At 40.7% G+C, this 21,970-nt stretch overlaps 1 protein-coding gene across 2 annotated transcripts in view; it reads left to right on the top strand.

The window, feature by feature from the left end:
* Positions 1-21,970, top strand: part of S100PBP (S100P binding protein) — a 68,125-nt gene that overhangs the window by 1,611 nt on the left and 44,544 nt on the right. For both annotated transcript variants that reach the window (XM_089679000.1, XM_089678999.1), the window contains exons 2-3: positions 15,422-16,710; positions 17,668-17,753. In XM_089679000.1, the coding sequence (XP_089535126.1) occupies positions 15,442-16,710; positions 17,668-17,753 (1,355 nt within the window). In that variant the 5' untranslated portion in view covers positions 15,422-15,441. The remainder of the gene's footprint in view (positions 1-15,421; positions 16,711-17,667; positions 17,754-21,970) is intronic.

Here is a 21,970-nt window from a genome sequence, read left to right as displayed (position 1 = left end):
TTGATCAGAAAGTGTTACCATCAAAAGAAAATGCTCATCAAGTTATCTGAAAACTGTTTCTGAATGTGAATCGATGCAAAACTATTTTCAGTATAGATCAGAAAATGCAGCACCTGTGCAGGGAAATGTCACTTATTATTATTGATGAAGGGACAGTCCCAGGTTTTGAAGGGATATTATCCCCCCCCCCTTCTTTTTTTTTTTTTCTTCTGATACTATGGAATTTTTATTTCAGAATCTAAATTTGATCATTACTGGTTATTGATAATCAGGGTGGATTTGATTTAAATCAAACTGATTTAAATCACTAGTCAGGCTTGATTTAAATCCTAGTTTTCTACATAAAGACTAATTCTTACTGATATAACTTTAATATGCAAGTAGATGAAGATTTTTAGAATAACAACTTTTCATATTAGTTTTTTTATCCCCAGTTTAATAGGTTAATCATTCATATTTGGACAACTTTTCTGTTGTACTTAGGAGAAAAATAATCATTACCTTAATAATAATTGAAATAGATTTATTCAACTGAAACAATAACATTACGGGATAGAGAAAACCCCGAGTTGCACAACTTAATCTGCAGAGGGGTGGAGCCTGACCATGGAGGCGCGGGAGAGCGGAGATTAGACGCTCTCCTTTTCCTTCCCCTCCTAACCTCCCTAATGTGTCCGTAACCGCTGAGCTGCCGAAGACTCACCGAGAGAGGCGGGGGATCCTGGCGGCGGTGCGGTGGCTTGTTGGGGGGTGGGAAGCCGAGGCGACTGTCCGCTGGAGGACTGCCTGAGGTGATCCAGGAGGGAGAGTGGGGTTGCCAGGCGACGAGGAGAGCGGAGTAACCACGTGGGCTGCCGCGGGGGACTGCTGGGAGAAGAGGAAGCCGGCTGGCGTCCTAAGAGACTGGGGGAAAAAAACGTTGCCTGTGTCCTGCCATCAAGCAGACCCCAGGAGAGGCTGTACGACACAAGGAGAAAAGGAAAAAAGGGACCCACTAGGAACCCCCATTAAGAACATGGCCACAGGAGATCAAACAACCCAGAACAGCAAACTCTGAAGCAGCTTCACTGAAGTGGGTGAGTGAGAACTGTTAATCTGCCTACATGATTACTATTTGGCTACTGCTATAGCCCATTTGATAAGCACCTTGAGAAGTAAGGAGGGGGTTCCCAGAGAGGGTCTGAAGATTAGAGAAGAAGAAGAAGAGAAAGAAGTAATAGCTTAACTATAGACTAAAGAGCCTTAAAAAACCTTTAAAAACCTTACAGGTGACATGAAAGGGAAAAATAGCAAAGGAAATATGCCCAAGAATTCCCAAATTCAAACTGCAACGATAAAAAAATATACATCACAGGGGAAATTGACTCCTATAAGATCCCAGGAAATAAGTGAAAGGTGCGACCTGGAAACAAGCTTAGATAATAGCTCAAGATCCTCCCTGGGAGCAGTTAACAATAGTCAACAAATAATTGAAGGTATAGAGCTGGGAGAAACTGAAAAAGACTTGCAAATACCGAATAAAAAGGAAATGGCGGAGATGTTTAAAAACCTGGAAAAATCTATAAAGCAAGAGATGGGGATAATGCGGAAAGAAATGGGACAACTGCTAATTAGGGTGGAAGAAACCGAGGAGACAGTCAAATATCATACCCAAATTATCCCAAAAATAGAGAAATTGATAGTGGATACCCGGAAGGAACAAAAAAGACTGCTTTATATGATGGAGGACCAAGAAAATAGAGAAAGGAGAAATAACATTAGAATAAGAGGAGTCCCAGAGTTGCTACAGGGGGAAGATTTAAAGGAGACCACATGCAAAATTTTGAACTCCATAATGGATAGACCTGGTGCGGAGACGTATAAATTGGATGGAGCTTATAGGATAGGAAAATTCCAACAAGAAAAAGGCCCAGAAAAATCAAGAGATATAATTGTCCAATTTCATAACTATGGAGATAAGGATGAGATATGGAAGAAGATCAAGGGAAGATCTAATATTAAATATGGAGGGAAAAATATTCAAATTTTTGCAGATATAGCACCTGGGACATTGAGAAGAAAAAGGACATTGAAACCATTGTTGGAACTGTTGAAAAGACATAATGTGCAGTATAGATGGGGTCGATCAGCAGGTTTAATCGGCTGGAGAGATGGAGTCACTGCATTTTTGAGAACCCCTGAAGATATGAAAGAATTTTGTAATAAATTTGAACTGCAGAGAATAGAGATCCCGGAATGGGAAGAGGAGGAGGGAGAATCATATATGTTGGGAAAAGAGGAATGGCAGCTAATTAGGAGAGAAAACAGAGAGCAGATAAATAGAGGGACAACGGGGAGGAGGGGGGGAAGGTGAGCGCCACATGGACAGAACCGAACTCCCAGGTAGGAATCAAAAGTGGGACCTTTTCCACAAATGATCCATAGGCAAACAAAAAGCCTAATAGGGGGGGGGGGAGGAGGGAGGAGTACCCGAGGGAGGAGGGGGGGGAGGGAGGTGGGGATGACGAGGGGGGGAGGTTCGAGGGGAGGGAGAGAATTGGGGAGGGACAGGGGATAGAGATTTTTAAAACTGACATCTTGTATGAAAGGAGAGGTTTTGGGAGGAGGAAGAGGAAGGGAAAGGGTAAAAAAAAGGAAGAAGACAAATAAAATATGGAGGAAATACGCTTGGTAACCCATAATGTAAATGGATTAAATTGCCCAGGTAAAAGATTTAGACTATACAGGGAACTACAACATAGAGAGGCCTCAGTTGTCTTTTTGCAGGAAACACACCTAGAGTTAAAAAAAAATATTAAGCTAAGCTCTAGACAACACCCGACATGGTATTATGCAGATTCCCCAGTTAAGAGAGCTAAAGGGGTAGCTATAGGATTTGCAAAAAACATTAGGTTTGAACTAGAAGATAGAAAGACGGACCCGGAGGGGAGGTTTCTGTTCTTGAAAGGTAAACTACAGGACGTAGAATGTAAGCTTGTAAACATATATTGCCCTAATAGAAAGCCAGAGAAGTTTTTGAAAGAAGTTATGAGAAGATTGATGGACTTTGGAAAGGGATACCTAATAGTGGCGGGAGACTTTAACATTTGTATGGATCCACAAATAGATACAACATCCAGAGTACAGAGAGGGGAAAACAGGTCCATGGGATTATTGAAAAGGGTGATGAAAGAGTGTCAATTGGTGGATAGCTGGAGAGTTGTTAACATGAGAGATAGAGATTACACCTTTTTCTCTAGTGTACATAGGACATACTCTAGATTGGATTATATTATGGTAGACCATCGACTCGTTGAGGATTTGGTTAAAGTTAAAATAGAAGCAATAACTTTCTCGGACCATGCTCCTGTAGTATCGGAATTAAGATGGGGAGGGAAGGTATCAGGAGGCTTATCATGGAGATTGAATGAGACACTCCTCATGGATCCAGATACTGAACGGAAGATCAGAGAGGAAATAGAGAGGTTCTTTGAGGAAAATGAAACGGGATATATCACTAGCTACAGTGTGGGAGGCACATAAAGTATATATAAGAGGTATCCTTATTGCGACTGGGGCAAAGAAAAAAAGGGAAAGACGAGAGAAGATCAGTGAGCTTTTGAAGGAAATAGCTGAGATGGAACGCCTACATAAACATAATATAAGGAAAGAGATGGAGCAAAGGGTGATAAAAAAGAGGGAAGAACTAGAGAAAGTAATGGAGGAGGAAAAAATGAGAACTTTTAATAAGATCAGTGGAGAAAGATATAGATGGGGAGATAGATCAGGAAAATACTTGATGAGAGCCTTGAGGAGAAAGAAGAACAGGAACTACATAGATAAAATAAAAAACTCCAAGGGAGAGTTAGTCCATTCAACCAAAGACATTGCAAAGGTATTTAAAGATTACTATAGTAAATTATACAATATTGCCCCCAAGGATGATATAAATAAAGATAAAGTAATAAATATTGAAAAAAGAAGAGATTATTTAAGGAAGGCAGGATTACCAAAATTAAATGCAGAATTATTAAACTCCTTAGAATCTGATATCACACAAGAAGAACTACAAATAGCATTAAAAAGCTTTAAGACGGGAAAAAGCCCAGGTCCAGACGGGTATACAGTGAGGTATTATAAAAAATATGCTGATTTACTGATACCTAAGTTAAAGAGATATATGGAGGCGTTGGGGGGAGAGATGGAGATAAGACAGGAATCCCTTCTGGCACAGGTGGTTTTGATACATAAGGAAGGTAAAGACATCACCAACTGTTCAAGTTATAGACCGATATCATTATTAAACGTAGATACGAAGTTGTATGCAAAAGTATTGGCGAATAGGTTAGGAGATCTGATGCCGGACTGGATACATGGAGATCAGGTGGGTTTTGTTAGAGGAAGAGAGGGTCGAGATAATGGGTTGAGGTCCCTGATGCTTATACAGAAAAGTAAATTGGAAAAAAAACCAGTAGTGCTGCTCTCGATAGATGCGGAGAAGGCGTTCGACAGGGTTAACTGGAGTTTTATGATAGACACACTGGAGATCTTGGGATTGGGTAGTAGGATGAGAAAGTGAATTGGAAAGTTGTATGAAGGACCGTCCGCGATGGTAACGGTAAACGGAGAGAGATCAGAGACCTTTTCTATGTCAAATGGAACCAGACAGGGATGCCCACTTTCCCCACTGTTGTTTGTTCTATCATTAGAACCCCTGTTATCAACAATTAGGAAAAATATAGATATAAGGGGAATAAATGTTGGAAAGACAGAACATAAGATAGCCGCTTTTGCGGATGATTTATTATTCTATGTTGGCAACCCGAGAATAACACTTCCTAACTTAATGAAAACACTGAAAGAATATGGGGAAATGTCAAATCTAAAAATCAACCCGAGCAAAACAGAGATATTAAATATAAATCTTCCAATGAGTGAAAAAGAAAATATACAGAGAGAGTTTCCCTTTATATGGAAAGATAGAGAAATAAAGTACCTGGGAGTAAAACTTACTCCCTCACAGAAAAATATTTATAAAGCTAATTATATCCCAATGTTAAACGAAATCAGAGAGGAATTGAGGAAAATGGGTAGTGGGAATCCTTCCTGGCTGGGTCGTATTAACCTGATAAAAATGGTAATTCTCCCAAAAGTACTGTATAAATTTCAGATGATTCCCATTAATCTCCCAGAGTTGTATTTTAAGACAATTAAGCGAATGGTAACTAAATATATATGGAAAAATAAAAAACCTAGGATATCATATGATGTGTTAAGCAGAAATAAAGAAAAAGGGGGGTTGGGATTACCGGACTTTAAAAGATACCATAGGGCAGTCATTCTAGCAAGAATTTTTGACTGGATACATAATTCAAAGAGTAAACATTGGGTCACGATTGAAAATACACTTAGTAGAAAGGATCTGGGTAGGAGTGTATGGGTGTCACCACAGTTTAGAGAATTAGAGGAGAGCACGAGTATATACACGAGGATTGTAATAAGGGAGTGGGATAAAATGCACAAACAGAGGAAATGGGACTTCAATTCACTGTTGATGTCACTAAGAAATTCAGAGTTTTTTCCCCCAGGTAAAGAGGAAATTTCAGGTAGATGGATTATGAAGGAAGATACTCAGCTGAGAGATGTAATGAAGGGGGTACACTTAAGAACACTGGAGGATTTGAAAAGGGAAGAGGGAAGGATTTTCACTAGGATAGATATATGGAGATACAATCAATTGAAACAATTTGTGGAGAAATTGACGAAGCCCCTTAGAACTAGGAAAGAGTGGAATGAATTTGAGAAATACTTAGAAGATAGAGGTGATGGGAAACACAGCACTGCTAAAGCATATAAAGCTCTCACGGACTTAGATAGTAAGTTTAAATTAAAATATATAGAAAAATGGGAAAAGGATCTAGGAGTGGAGTGGGAAGAGCACACACAGAGGAAAATATTTAGAATGGTACACGAAAATATTAGCATGCGTGAGGTAGAAATGAATTTTAAATGTTTGACAAGGTGGTATCTAACACCGGTGATAGAGCACAAGATGAGTGAGGAGAAGCAACCTTGGTGTTGGCGAGGGTGTGGAGGGTTGGGCACGATGTATCACATATGGTGGGAATGCTTAAAAATACAAGTATATTGGGAAAAAATTATAAATCAAATCACGAATATCACTGGAATGGAGATAGGATTGGATCCTGAAACCTGTCTTTTTCATAACTCAAAATTACCTGGAAATAAATATAGAGAACTGAGTATATTGTGCTACTTAAATGCAGCAAAAAGTTTGATTCCTAAGTTCTGGGGTAAAGTTGAAGCACCGAGGGAAGAGGACTGGATAAATAGAGTGGACCAGATTGCTAGACTGGAAAAACTTTATATACAGGAAGATAGGATGGTGACATATCATATGAAATGGGAGAAATGGGAGGAGTTCAAAGGGAAGGTAAAGGAAGGTACTGAGTAAGTAAGCATAAAGAAAAGGGTAAGAGAGGACAAAAAGAAAGGAAGGAAAAAGGGGAAGTGACAGGGAGAGAGAGAAAATATAGGAATTGGCCTTTCTTTCTTTCCTTTTCCTTTTCCAGACCTCGGTTTCCAGAGGATATGAGATACAAGTAGATCAGATAGATGTCAGGGGTATTTTGAAGTGAGGTGGGAGGGTTAAAAGGAAGGGAGTCATGGGGAGAAAATGATTTGAAATTAGTGTTTTATGAGATTTTGTAATGTTATATTTTACATTATGGAAATGTGTATTGTCTTACTTGAAAAATGAATAAATATTTAAATAAAAAAAAAAAAAAAAAAAAAAAAAAGAAACAATAACATTACTGCATATGTTATTTGCTTAAACAAACATCCATGTTTAACTAATTTGGCTAAACAAAATATATATATTTTAAGAAACTTAGACTGTCAGCCCCTTCCTCCTCACACTTAGTTTCACTTTCTTCTTGTGCAGATCTATTCCACTCCAAACAATCAGAAAAATATTGTTTCTATTCACTGAACTTCTTGAAACTTAGCACTGAAGGGGTTGATTCTGTATTCATAGGTTTGTAGAAGTTAGGATTAAGGTTTTTTTCTTATCTCTGTTCACGTTATAACATTTTTGCTGTGAAGAAGAGGCATGTGATCTCCACTGAGTCAAATTCAGTTTTGAGAACTGAAAAAGTAAACCGAGCATCTGTGATAATATCTTGTAGGCAGAGAAACTGCCACATAATCTTACAAAAACCTCTGGAAGAGCATGACATTGTGAATGGATTAATGGAATTTATTTACCAAAAAAATTAAACATATACAGCCTTATTCTACATAATTAAAAAACGAATCTTTATTTCATGATGGAATAACCTTTGCATGGTAATATATTTTCCTCAAAAAGCATTTTATTTTAAAAAATCCGATTTAAATAAAAAAAACCCGATTTAAATAAAAAAAATCAGATTTTTTTGATTTTTTAAAAAAAATCATTGATTTTTATCCACCCTGTTGCTAATGTAGTCTTTAAAAAAAAAAAAAAAAAACTTAAAGTGAAAATCCAGTTCTATTTATTTAATTTTTTTTCAGCATTTTTTTTTTCAAGTTCTGTTTACCGTCTCTATTTTGGTTTCTGACTTCTTGCTCAATGCAGCTGTGGTGACTGTCTAACAAAAGAAATGTATGTAATAGCATATTTTAAACAAGGAAAAAAAAACTACTGGAACTGTAAGGAACCGTCCCAAATTTTGAAGGGATATTATCTCCATGAAATCGTTTTCAGATAATGAATTTGATTATGACAGGTTATTGATAATCTAGTCTGTAAGTTGTAACAAGTCTGGAAGCTGCTTTTGTTTTTTATTTTAAAGTGAAACTCCAGTTCTAATGGCTTTTTTTTTTTTTTTCAAGGTTGTTGTTGTTATTATTATACAGGATTTATATAGCTCCAACAGTTTGCGCAGCGCTTTACAAAATGAAGGTAGACATTACAGTTACATAACAATTTGGTACAAGAGGAAACCGAAGGCTATGCTTGTTGGAGCTTACAATCTAGGAGGAAGGGTTGAGCAAAACAAAAGGGGGGGGGGGGAGGGGGAGGATGAGCCGACGGAGGAAATGGTGGTTTACTAGGTAGAAGCAAGATAAACTTTTTTTTAAAGAGAGAGGTTTTCAGGGATCGTCTAAAGGTGGATAGATTAGGAGATAGCCAGAGAGGTTGGGGTAGAGAGTTCCATAGGATGGGAGAAGTCCTGGAGGCAAACATGGGAGGAGGTGACACGGGAACTAGAGAGCAGAAGGTCTTGGGAGGATCGAAGAGAGTGGTTTGGTTGATATATTGATACCAGGTTGGTAGTGTAGCTGGGGGCAGAGTTGTGGATGGCTTTGTATGTTGTTGTTAGTATTTTGAATTGTATTCGTTGAGCGAGTGGAATCCAGTGGAGGGATTGGTAGAGAGGGGTAGCAGACACTGAATGGTTGGTAGGGTGGATGAGCCTGACAGCAGTACTCATGATGGACTGGAGGAGGGATAGCTTATGTAAAGGTAAGCCAATGAGGAGGGAGTTGCAGTAATCGAGTCGAGAGAACGGGAAGTTCCATTTTCCCTCTGCATGCTCCATTGCTGTCTGACATTTCCTCTGTCCAGCACCAGCAGTCCTCTTTGAACAAAATTACAGTCATATCTTTCTGCTCATTTCCTATGGGCCCCACATCCCAACTTGTCATTTACACACCTCCCAGGGGGTGCGTTATCAAACAGGCTGAGTTCATAGTACTTTATTATAGGGGACGGGCATTTTTTCTGGACCGAGTGGTGCTCATGTAATGACATGTGAGCCCCACCCAATCCTTGAAGAGTCCCCTGCTGCTAGACAAAGAAGAGGAAGCTGTGGCAACATCACCATACCAGCTAAAAGAGTGCAAGGAAAAAAAAGTATGTAATACCATATTTTAAATGTAATTTAAAAAAAACTGGGGAAGGCAGGCACATGCCTGGAATTTACTCTTTAAAGTGTTACTAAACCCACAACCGTAAAATCAGTCTATTTACAGTAAAGCATTCTTGTTATACTCACTGAGTATCCTAAAGGGTTAATTCTCTGCATTGTGTAAAAAGGCCACTTGATCCCGTTTTTTTTTTTTTTTTTTTTTTTTCTTCTGCCCCTCCTCTTGTTCAAATGTCCACATCTTATCTCCTGATAAGACAGACTGAACCCCTAGCCACATGCACATGCTCAGTTTGGTCTGTATTGCTAGAGAGGTGTTTTTTTTTTTTTTGGAAGATGCATGTGATCAGAACAGGGCCAATCGGTATTATCCAGACAGGGGTCAGGGGTTTTGCATTCTAGAGCAGAAAGAAGACCCCTCCTACAAGCCTTACCAGTGCTCTGCTGAGCACTGATAGAAGACACAAGACTGGTCTAATGGCTGATGTGCAAAGGTATTTAGCAGTCTATATTTACTCAAATAATTGCACTTCCATGTTCTGTGTACTGTGGGAGACCAAATATAGTGAATTCAGGGTCTTGGGTTTAGTAACCCTTTCATTAGGAATGTGATCTTCCAGGACAGCTACCTAAAAGAGATGATCTGCTCCACTTTCTACAGGAAGCACAGTACCAAAAGCAGTTGAAAGGCCACTCCCTCACCATCAGTTTTCATTGTGTTTCCAATCCACTAGGATAGGGGTGAGCATCTGTTGCCCTCCAGCTGTTGTAGAACTACAAGTCCCATGAGGCATTGCAAAACTGACAGTTACAAGCATGACTCCCAAAGGCAGAGACATGATGGGACTTGTGGTTCACCAACAGCTGGAGGGCCACAGTTGCCCCCCCCCCTGCACTAGGAAAACACATAGTAAAATGTGTTTCAGTGGGGAAAATAATTATTTGATCCTATGCAGATTTTGTAAGTTTGCTCACCCACAAAGAAGTGAAGGGTCTTTAATTTTTTATCATAGATGTATTTTAATTGATAGAGATAGAGCATCAACTAAAAATCCAGGTAAAACACATGAAACAAATGATATAAATTGAGCTGCAGTTCAGTGAGTAAAATAAATATTTGATCCCCAAGCAAAACATCACTTAGTATTTGGTGGAGAAACCCTTGTTGTTGTTTTTTCCAAGCTCTAGCTATTGCCTGCTATACAGGTACTTTGCTCATTTCTGCTGCTAGAAGAATCCTGGGATTGGACAGTGTAGAAGTGCTTGTCTAGCATCTTTGCAAAAAGGCACATGGAAGTGGGTCGACAGGAGGCTGAAGACCCTGGACCAGAATCCCAATAAGCAGGGGCAGGTCTGCCAGGTGTGAAACTCAAGCTGGCCACAGCCCCGAAAACACCTATCATAAGATGGGTTCCAGTACCAGCGGAGGTGGACTTTATAGGCTGCCTCCATAGTAGCCGTGTTTAACATTTAGCCACATTGGACCGAGCTTTGCTCCAGTCTGTAGGGGCTGCTACATCACGTTCCCACCGGGCAAAATAAGGAAGGGACGTAGGGCGCAGAAATAGTGCCACGTGCACTTGAAGAGGGGAGGCAAATGTATTCAAAAGATCTTTTCTGAAATGGGAAAGAAGAATTGCATCTAAGAGGAAGAATCCAGTAGCGTAGTTGCATGTAGCGGAAGAATTCAGCTGGGGGTGCGTCATACGATTCATACAGTGAGGAATAGGATGGAAAATGGTGGGATCCCAAGTGGCAGACTTGAGTGAGCCCATGAAAGATTTTTTTGGTCATAAGAATTTTTATTAAAAAAAAAGTCTTCCTCTTTTGACCCTAAGTACTCCAAGGTATTTGCTATGGGCGTTGGTGAGTATTTTGCAGATATAATTTTTTTGTCACAAGGTTTTGAAAAATATATAAAATAAAATAAAAAATAAATTTTTCTTCATTTTCCAAAAACTTGTGGCAACAAATGAGATCTGCAAAATACTCACCATGCCTCTTCGCAAATACCTTGCAGTGACTACTTTTGTACTATCTTGGCATTTCAGGGCCTCAAGGCAGTCAGGAAGTGTACTGAGGAAATAACGCCCTTTAAAATCCTGAAGATGCTTATTGGGTTTTGGGGTCCTGTACAAGGTTAGACTGCCAAAAAGTCTCACATGTGGTATCTTCATACTCGGCAGAAATAGCAAAATGTGTTTTGGGGTGTAATTCCATATATACCCATGGCATATGTGAGAATTATTAAAATGCCACCTTTGTAAAATAAATAAATAAATTTGTCATTTTCCAAAAATTTGTGGCAAAAAATAAGATCTTCCATGCATTCAACATGCCGCTCAGCAAATACCTTTGGATGTCTGCCTTCCAAAAAGGGGTCATTTGGGGGGTGTTTGGTGCTTAAGACATACATCACCTACACTCATGGCTGTAGCTTGTTCGGAATTTAGATACAATTAATTGTTAACCTAGATTACTGTAAGCATTTATATAACATTGACAATTTACACAGCACTGTAGATTTACATAAGTCCCTGCCCTTTAAAGAGCTTCTAATCTACGTTTCCTACACTTAAGGCCCCTTGCTTGTGGGGCCGTACAGCTGCAGTGCATCCCTCCCAGGTCTGCTGTTTTCCATAACCTTGTCCCTGAGTAGACAGGGTCCTAAACGGTGGTACCATTTGATACAGAGTTCAGCCCTTTCCAGCCGCAGCCTACTGCAGACTTTGACAAGCTGCCTGCAGCAGGGCTGGATGCTGCACCTGTCCTTCCCAGGAGCATTGGTGCTGAACGACCCTGCTGCAAAGGTCCTAAGCAGTATTGTGATCCAGGCTACGGTTTCTTTATTCAAATTAAGTCTTAACCACTTGCCGACCGCAGATAGCTGAATGACGGCTTCACTGCGGCCAACCAGTTCTGGGAGGGTGTCATATGACATCCTCCCAGAATGCGCTCTCCCATGCGCCCCCGACGATGTCTGTGATCGCTGTATCCTAAGGATACAGCTGATCACGTGATATGGTAAAAGGCCAATCACAGCGGCCTTTTACCACGTAATCAGCCGTATCCAATGAAACACTCATCTCCGGGAAATGCAATTGCAGGTTATCAGCTGCACTTTCTTCACACAGTCACAGCATGAGGAAAGTACTGCCAAGAACCGGCAGTTGTCAGGAGGGATTGGCACCGATCATCAGTGCTGCTTGTAGCAAACTTGCTCATCAGAGTTGGACGCGGAGTTCCCCTTTTCCTTTTCTTTTTATTGGAAGTAATCCTCGGTCCTACAGTCCCTACCCCCTCCCTTCCTGAGAGGCAAACATTATATCCTGACAGATGGGGGGGTCAACCCAAGTTAAGGCATCCTCAGTCTGGTGCCAGGCAGTCTGCGAAAGTGTAACCTTTCTCACCTAAAATCATGATAAGGCTAGCTCATCAGAGCATTGGGAAGCACTGATCCTAGACCTTGTGTAGGCTCACCCATCATAAAACAGATAAGGCAGCTTCTCCCGGACTTGAAAGAAGTTGAAACCTCACAGAACCTAACAGTAAAGATGTCAGAATGAAATGAACATTCCTCAAGTCAGGTTTTTTTCCCCCTATGTTTCATGTCATGGATTATGACAGATGTTGGTTCTAATTCAGAGTTCTCCTGACCCCTCCCAAAACAGCATAATGGCCAGTATTCAGAGCCACCCCCTTCTTGCAGAGGGATTTTTAAAAAGAGACAGGCTGGCAAGCTAGAGCTAAGCACATCTCCTGAGTTTAACATCGTAACAGAGGAGGTCAAAGACCCCTCCTGCTCTGCACTTGGATCTGCTTACAAGCCAAGGCATATTGGCAAGTAACTTAACCCCTTAACTTCCTTCCTATTATCTCTTTGCTGTACCATTTATTTATTTATTTATTTATTTATATATATATATATATATATATATATATATATATATATATATATATATATATAGTTTCATTTTCTTTGTAAATATATTATTGCACCTGTTTGACTCTTTTAGTAATAAATCTTTCTTTCTGAAAGTGTTAAACTGTTTCTAAGCGCTTACTTGCAATTCACGAATTCCTGCCTTTGAAGAGACGCTACTGTGTTTGTTTAATCCCCTGCCCAATCGGCCTGCGGTGACCGTATTGGACAGGCGACTTTTCAATCATTATAGTTTATGTTTGATAACGGGAGTTTTCCAGTCTCCTACAAAAGTGGTGGTGGCAGTAGAGGGTTAGTTGCGTAATTAACCCGACCCAGTAACAAGCGCATTCAGGCTGCAGGCACCGATTGTAGCCCATTAGCTGGACAATCGCTGTGCAGGGTGCAGCTGGGTGGGGCCTTGTTACGCGCGTCACACCGCGGTTTTAGTTCGGCCAGTCCTTCGGTCACGAGTTGGTGAGAAGGTCTGGGGTCTGACGCCGCGGGCGTGACGTATTACTGTAAGTCGTGGTCGTGCGATTGTCGCATGTTGGTGGCGGCGACCGTGACACTACTCACCTGTGCCCACCAGTGCCGCCTGTCAGTGCAACCTATCAGTGCAGCCTCATCAATGCACATCAGTGAAGGAGAAAAATTTCCTGTTTGCAAAATTTTATAATGGAAACAAAGAAAAACTTTTTTTTTTTTTCACATTTTTTGCTCTCTCTTTTTTTTTTTTTATATCGCAATAAAAATAAAACCCAGCAAGACCACGCAATTGTCATTCAAAGTGCAACAGCGCTGAAAGCTGAAAATTGGCCTGGTAAGGAGGGGTGTATAAGTGCCCGGTAGACAAGTAGTTAAAATGGCTCATGCACCAAAAGTGGAGTTGCACTTTCAAGAAAGGAGCCTTAAATGGAGCCCATAGGATATTTTGTTGTGCAGTGTAAGGCTGCTTTCACACTGATCTATGTTTTTTGTTTTTTTTTTTTCCTAACTGAAGCAAAATGCATCCCTTTTAAACTCTTCACATCTAAATAAAAGCACATCAAAACTAAGCAGTGTGAAAGGCCATTTACACATGTGCCAAAAATGCAGCAAGCAAGACTTTTAAAAACACAACGGACCAGTGTGGAGAGTTCCATAAGATTTAAAGGAATGCATTTTTCTTCTGCTTTTTTTGGCCCTTCCATACTGGTCCAGTTTTTGTTCAGGTGTGAAGAGTTCCATTTAAAGGGATGTATTTTTTCACCTTTTTTTTTTTTTTTTTAAATTAACTGAGCAAAAGCTGATCAGTGTAAAAGCAGCCTTAAACTGCGTACACAGGTCAAATATTGTCTGGTTCAGCAGGAACCAGACTGCGTTCAGACTGTGTGTACAGCTGTCCTTCCGAAAGAAGCCAGTCTAAGGACCAGCTTTTGTTGAAGGGACGTGCTGGAAAACCAGCATCTGATTTGTGTGTTCTGGCCGGGGGCTGTCACTCTTTCAGAGCACAAAGGCACAGCAGAAGAGATTGCTCTACTAATATCACTTAGCACAGCGATCTCTCAGTTTTTGTTCGTTCAGCCCGCTGGGTTGAATTGGAAAAACTCAATGTGTGTACCAGTCTTGAATACTGTATTGTGCTGTCTTTTAGTAGCTTGCAACCATCATAAGAGGTAGAATATTGCACCAGCAAAAATACAATCTCTATACTGACAGCTAATATAGGTACTAAAAGGAAAATCCAGGCGTAGGCCACTTTGAAAGTGAGCAGTCTGGATTTGATGTTGCATGATGTACTGTATTAATATCATATAGAAAATATGAACTGTCAACTGTTCAGCACTTTGCAAAATAAAGGGAAGACCGTACAGTTGCAATACATTTTAAGAAAAGAGGTGTAGGGGGGTTCCTGCTTGTGAGAGCTTACAATCTAAAGGACACTTCGTTTCATTTCTGCACCCAAAAAGGTAGGTGAAATAATCAACTACAGAGATTCAAGTGGTAGCATTAGCAGGGAAATTTTTTTTTTTTAATAAGAAAAATGGCACTGTGTATAGGTGCCACTTACAGCCTGTGCAGCGCTGAGTAAACTGTTGGCGCTATATAAATCCTGTATAAAAATACTGGTGTCAAAGAAGATAGCATTCATGATGGTAATATCATGATTTACCAGAGCCTAGTACATAATGTCCCATATAGGTAATTATGTGACTGGTTGTTTAGAACAGAGCTCCCCAAACGTTTCAGTCCAAGGACCATTCGTACTGAAGCACAGGACCACAGTATGAAAAAAAGTCAGTTTTATATAAAACAAATTGTTTTACGTAAATATTTTTAGGAATATACATGATATGATTCAGAGCAAAAGAGAAAGAAGGGGGACCTGACCCTACTGGGACAAGTTTGTCATTGATTGCTAGGATGCAGGCTGTCCTAACATCCAATGGCATGACCCTAGCTGGGAGCCAGATGCAATTCTGTAGTGAGCTGGATATGTCCTGCAGGCAGTGGATTGTAGACCCCTGATTTAGAGTAACAAAAAAAAAAATGTTTAGCTGTAAGTATTGTAGAGCAGCTATTAATCAACTTACTTCTGCAGAATTTTAGGTACAGAGACCTATGAAAATTATCAATGAAAGCAGTGATTGGACTGAAGACACTGTGGACTCTGAGCGGCAAGTTGTACTATATCCAGCAACTTGGGAAGACCCCATTCCTAGAATGATGGAAGATATAAAGATCAGTATTGTCAATGATCGAGCAACTGGTTTGAAGCGACAACGAGAAGTTGCAGCAGAAACACCTTGCTCTAAGTCTAAGAAATTTCGCAGTGTTATTGTTCGTTGTAGCACACCACGTTCTGCATCTTCCCCCTTCAATCAAAATCCTGAGTCCAGCGATGAGTGGGATGATTCTTTGCTGGAACCTTTAGATGATGAAGATGACTCTCCATTAAATCTGACACTGGATGAGATTGAGTCCTTACTTGAAGAGGACTCCTGCTTTGCAGCTAAAACTTCTGGATTGGATAAATGCAGTGCTACATGTATTCCTACTTCAGAATCAGAAGATAAGGAAAAATTGCGTACTTTACCCTGTAGCCAGTTAGATGGTTCTAATACTTTGACTGAAACAACACTATGTGCGGAAGACCTGAGTAACTATGCCGCATTGGCTCCATTACCCTCTCATTCAGTCATACATTCTGTAGATGTTCAGGTGTCAAAACAGAAAAACAACATTGTTGGCAATGTGAAATCTTCTTCTGATTCTGTGCAAGAAATAAATGGATTGTCTACTTCAGCAGTGCCTACACTAAATAAAGCAGAAACACTTACTGATCAGCTTGCCAGTGACGGTTCAGCCAACCTTCCTGTGCAGTCACCCAACTCCCTGTATGCTGTGGATGTTGTAGTGGAATGGAACAATGGCCCTGAGCTGAGTTTTGATGGTGACATTGACAACCTCTTAGCAATCAGTTCTGGAGATGGAACGTCATCTGAAGAGGAGACAACTGCTGAAGTCAGTTCTGCAGTATCCGATTCGGCAAGCACTTTTAACCATTTAAACGCTGTCTCTGTTAATCAAACAGCCAATTCTGCTGGTTCTGAGAGTGCAGAAATTGTTCAGCAACTCTCTCCATCCACTTTTAACATATCAGATGGACTCAAAGTTCATTGTCCACCTTCCACTGTACCTGAGCCTCCAAAAGATTCTGAGTTTCCATCAACTTCTACAGTGGTCCTCTCTGAAACCCAGTCGAATTCTGATGCTGCTGAAGATCTGAAACCCAGCACGTCTAGAGAAAGTGATGCCCAGTCCACTGCAGGTCTAAGTAACCAGCCTGCAAATTCAAGTGCCGCACAGACATCCATCAGCCAGCAAACGGTATGCAACACCCTTTTGTCGGATAATTTCCTAAACTCATAATTTAAGAATTATTTAATTGGTTGTAGTTAAAGGGTAACTCAGCTTTTGTGGGAAAGCAATATATCAAATACAATTGCCACACAAGTTATACTTTAATGTTATTAGAAATTACCTTTTCAATCTGGAGCTCTATAATTTTCTGTAAAAATACAATGCATTATAGCAACTTGGAGGCTCTTTGTACACGGTGTACAGAACGCCCCCAAAATTATTCCCTGCTTGTATGATTGGGTTGTGGATTTTCCCAGAAGTCTACACAAAGATACAAGTTGGATTTTAGACATTTTCTGCAAAAGTAATTCCATTTTAGTTGCGTTACTCCCAAATGGTTAATCACACCTGAAGTGACACGGATCCTAAAAGTTTCCTCATTAGAACCCTGCAAGTGGCTAAGTCATTTGATAGGAAAGTCGCTCCCATTCAGATTCACTTTGCACACTGACACAACCAAAGAACTATTTCTTCAGAGCAACTAAAGGGTAAAGACCTGCAACAAGGTTTGTTAAAATCCTTGCAATGTACAAAGATCACTCAGAGGGAATTGTTTTTCTGAACAAAAGTCGAGGTACTCTTTAAGTAAAAAAATGTAATAAATTCTAATTTGACTCCCTAGAAACTATTTATGGTAAAGAGATTATATTAACAATGGTCAATTGAGTGCTAATATTCATAGATATGTATGTGGGATGTTGGGATTGGTGCATCATAAAAATAAGATGTGGAGGCTCTTTGGTTGAATCATGTACACCTACTTTTTATACTGCTTTGCACTTAAACTTATACTGTGGTGAAAATAAAAAGTAGGTCATTCATGACAGCTTGGACCTCCAAAACCCAATTTATGTCATATAGATAGAACATATAATCCTTAAATACAGTTCTGTGATGTATATTTCATTTTTTACATTTGTGCAGGTCACAGTTCCTGCAACAACGTCCACTGCACCTGTCCAGGAAAAGTCACGTGTTGCAGTTACGCCATTGCAAAGACCAGCACACAGGTATCTGACTTTTCCAGTCCTTTTTATGGATGCCGAGTTTGTCTTGATAAACCACATGATTTTATTACTTCTCAGTTTTAATTTTTGTTGAAAAAGTAGATCTGTATTTAACATGAACCTATTATCATTTTAAGCTTTTAAAACTAAAGCTGTGCATGAGAGCATTGTTACCAGGGTCCTGACTTCCATGACTTTTAACTCTATCCACCTGCCAGCCGTCTCTAATGTTAATAGTCCAGAAGGCCTTAGCCCCGAAGTAAGGGGAAACCCTCAGAAAGAACTCTTAATTTTCAGTGTTAGAAAAAAAAAGTTGTATATAATATATACCAGTAAATCCAATATCCTGAAGCGCAAGAGGAGGCCCAGTACCGTAAGGATCACCGTAAATGGTGCAATACCCAGGATAGTTACTGCTGCTGTTACCATCAGATAGATGAATCCAGAAGCTCCATAGAAAAAACAGCGCTGTGTTAGTAGTAATATAAAAACCCCACTAGGGGAGTACTTTTATTGGAATAAGCAATGGAACATAAAACACTTGAGCCTGTTGCTTGGAGGAAGTGCCTGGGTCAGGTGGACGGCCCGTCCGCTCAGGGATGATGTGAAGTGGTGATGAATGGAGATGAGCCTGTCAGATGCAGGGACCATGTGATTGTGGCGTCCTGGAATGATGTCATCGCGATAGTCAGGAGACGGAGGGGAAGCCCAGCGTACTGCCGCAAGCAGGGGAGATGTGGCCGGTTATCAGGACGACATGTTTCGCGTACATGCTCTCAAGTCCGCTTTTTTTTTTTTTTTTTTTTTTTTTTTTTAGTTTTCGATAGAGTGGATATGGATTACAACATCCTTCAAATTTTATTGCTGTTTGTGCCCCTGTTAGGGAAATTCACCTCTCTATATGTCCTGTTTACCGTTATCGAAAGTAAAAGAAAATCCTAAATTTTGGGTTGATAACAGAACATTAATAGGGGGAAATGTTACAGTGGGGACATTAGTTCTGGCAAAATGCTAGGATTTCCCCACTTTAAAGGGATTTATTCTTATTCCCGGTTTGGCTATGGGACAGGAAGTAAAGGGAAATTTCCCCTATGGGACCAGGGATTTCCAATTCCTATCGCCCGACGCCCAGGACTGCATATCTGGGTGTCGGGAAGGTAGTTTTTTTTTTTTGCCTTTAGCCTGCTGCGGGCAAGCAGCAGGGCTCACCTGTCAGATGGAAGCAATCGGGCAGCAGCGCTGCAGCCCGATTGCTTCCACACAGCCTACAGTGTCAGCCTCTCCCCCTCTATATGTCCCGGGCTCCGCTTGCCCATCTGCATGCCTGAGACTGGTTCAGTGGGTGCTGGGGGATTTTTCCCCCTCCCCTTCTCCTGATCTGGAAGTGATGTGACATCACTTCCAGTTCCCCGCTCAACAGATTCCCGGTCATTGAGGCCGGGAAAGAATGTAATGCAGTGCGGTGTGCACTGCATTACATTCAGTGTAGTCCAGGGGAGACATGCAGGGTCTTTTAGACCCTGCATGTCTCAAAAAAGAGAACCTGTCACCAAAAATCATCAGATAGGGGACTTTGTCCCCTATGTGATGTTGAAAAAAAAAAAAGTTATTTTTAGTTTTTTTTTTTTTTTTAAAATGGATGTTACACCCAAGCATATAACACCCCCAAATTTTTCAAGGCCCCCCCACCCCCACATATGTACGCATGCACAAACCTTAAATCTTGCGCTGGGGCACCTACACACATGCAAACGTGGATTGCGATACACGTTACATATCGCTGCGCACGCCAGAATAAGAGCAATAATTCTAGCACCAGACCTCCTCCGTACATTATACCGATGACCTATAAGGGGCTTTAAAATTGATAGAAAATACAGGATATTAAACTTTGTTGCCGTTTGTGTCATCTTCAGGCCTAAAACAATTTTTTAAATGTCAATAAATAAAGGTGCAGCGCTAGATATGTATAAAAATTAGACAAAATGGAATAAAAACATAAAAAACATAGTGTATGGTAGCAATATAATCAAGTGCAAAATAGTGCAAAATTGTCAATCACACTGTGGTGAAATTAAGTGGATAAATGTCCCAAATAGCTGAAAAATTGCCCACGTGGGGATCCAGTAGATCCTAATAGAGTGCGTGGGGGCTAGGGTCCAGTGTGCCACACAGTGGATATAATATAAAGAATGCGCACTCATCAGAAGTGCGTCAAACATGCGCATATGAGATTTTCCTGTCTCATCAGGTATTGGTCATCTACTGCCAAAACAGGGTCAGGATCATACACCATCCAATCTCCTCTAAGATAGGTACTCCAAAAGCCTTATCGCATGTCACCGTCAAGGGTCCCTTTAAGCAGGTACTGCAAGTGGGGACTCTCAGTGAAGAGAGCCCAATAAGGGACACCACATAGCGTAATACATATATGGTTCAGGATGGCCACCAGCGGTGGTCAGACGTCCAAGAACTGTAGCCCCGCTGACGCGTTTTGTGCGATGCACATCATAGGGTGCTGGTATTGTACTATATGGCGGGCGGGAGGTGGTTAAAAGCCCCAGACATTACTTAAAGCAGATTTAAATACAGGTTTGGTTAAAATTTGTTTTTTTTTTCTGGACAAGTAGATTGGGACACCGATTTAGTCCCTGGACAAGTAGTTTTTAAAAAAATTTCAACACCCCTGTGGGACACAGATTGCTGTGAAAAAAAGACTTGTTATAACGTCCCTTACTGTATCCAAAATGAGGGGAAAAAAAGGTTTTGCACTTACACTTTATGGCTTTGTTTTCTTTGGCTGGCCTTGCCATTCAACTATCTGAACTAATTTCAAGGTCTGAGACCTTTAACTCCATTTTAATGGTTTACCATCCTCCTGTCATCACCACCTAGAGCTTTTACCTGTGACCTTGTGTCACTGCATGAATGGCTTGGTGAATGTGGTTTGCTAAATCTCCAGCATCCTCTCCAGTCATATGCAAAGGATCCTTTGACTCAAAGGCTGGTCATCAGATCTCCTGCACAAGAAGCACCATCAAGAGGATGCCCTATGAGGGAGAACACCTGTTTGGTACTTCCTTAGACAAGTACATCAAAGAGATTGTTGAGGAAAGAGGGAGTGGTGAGAAAACTCTCCTTTCCCAGAAAAAAAAGGTTTGTGCTCCTGCAGGTGGACCTTTATCTGCTGAGACTGGGAAATGTTCTTTTCCTCCTCTCAGCTCCAACTCAGTCTGAAGCACACTTTCATTTACTTTCATCAGAAAACAGAAGATGTTGACCTCGAGCCAGCTAGGTCTGGCCTTCTTTCCAATGAAGAGACATAGGAGACTTAATACAGTTGGTGGATGTCTGTTGGCCTTTCGGGCCTTCTGATACAAAGAAGTTTAAGACATTTGGGTCCAGAGTGTTTGAATTTGCCTTCTTCCCCACACAAATGAAAAGAACCTCTTGCTGCTATTCAGCATCTCCTCTCCCAAGGAGTTATTCTGTCAGTCCAGAATGAGAGGTCATTCAGGGCTTCTACTTGAACCTGTGCACAGTTCCTAAAGCAAATGAAAACACTCATTCAGTCTGGATTGAAAATTTTCAATTTGTTCCTGCAATTTCAAAAGTTCCCCATGAAGTGAGCCTGGTTGGTAATTGCCTCATTCCTTCCTGGGTACCTTCTGGTCTCTGTGGAAATCAGGGATTATGTACACATTCCCATCTTTCCTTTCAGTAATGTCATCTACATTTTTCTGCTGTTGTTCAACATTTGTTGTCCTTCCCTTTGGCCTATCCACCACACTCCAGGAGGTGTACCAACCTTTTGCCACAAAGGGGAGACACCAGATGTGGATCATCTGGCATCCAAATGTAACAACCACCTGGACAGGTTTGTGGCCAGGTCCAGAAACCCATGGGCACTTTGCAGTGGACGCTATGGGGACTCAGTGGAATCAGTTCAACCTGATCTGTGCCTTTCCTCCTTTAACCACTTACCCTCCAGAGGATTTACCCCCTTCCTTACCAGGTCATTTTTTGTGATACAGCACTGCGTTACTGTAACTGACAATTGCGCGGTCATGCAACGCTGCAGCAAAATAAAATTTACATCCTTTTTTCACACAAATAGAGGTTTCTCTTGGTGGTATTTGATCGCCTGTGCGGTTTTTTGTTTTTTTGCGCTATAAACAAAAAAGACTGAAAATTTTGAGGAAAAAAAACAATATTTTTGA

The sequence above is a fragment of the Staurois parvus genome, unplaced genomic scaffold, assembly GCF_062004578.1.
Source record: "Staurois parvus isolate SC_StPar_1 unplaced genomic scaffold, SC_StPar_1.0 ptg000214l, whole genome shotgun sequence".
Lineage (NCBI taxonomy): Eukaryota > Metazoa > Chordata > Amphibia > Anura > Ranidae > Staurois > Staurois parvus.
The sequence above is the reverse complement of the archived record's forward strand: the minus strand, read 5'-3'. Positions and strand labels throughout refer to the sequence as shown.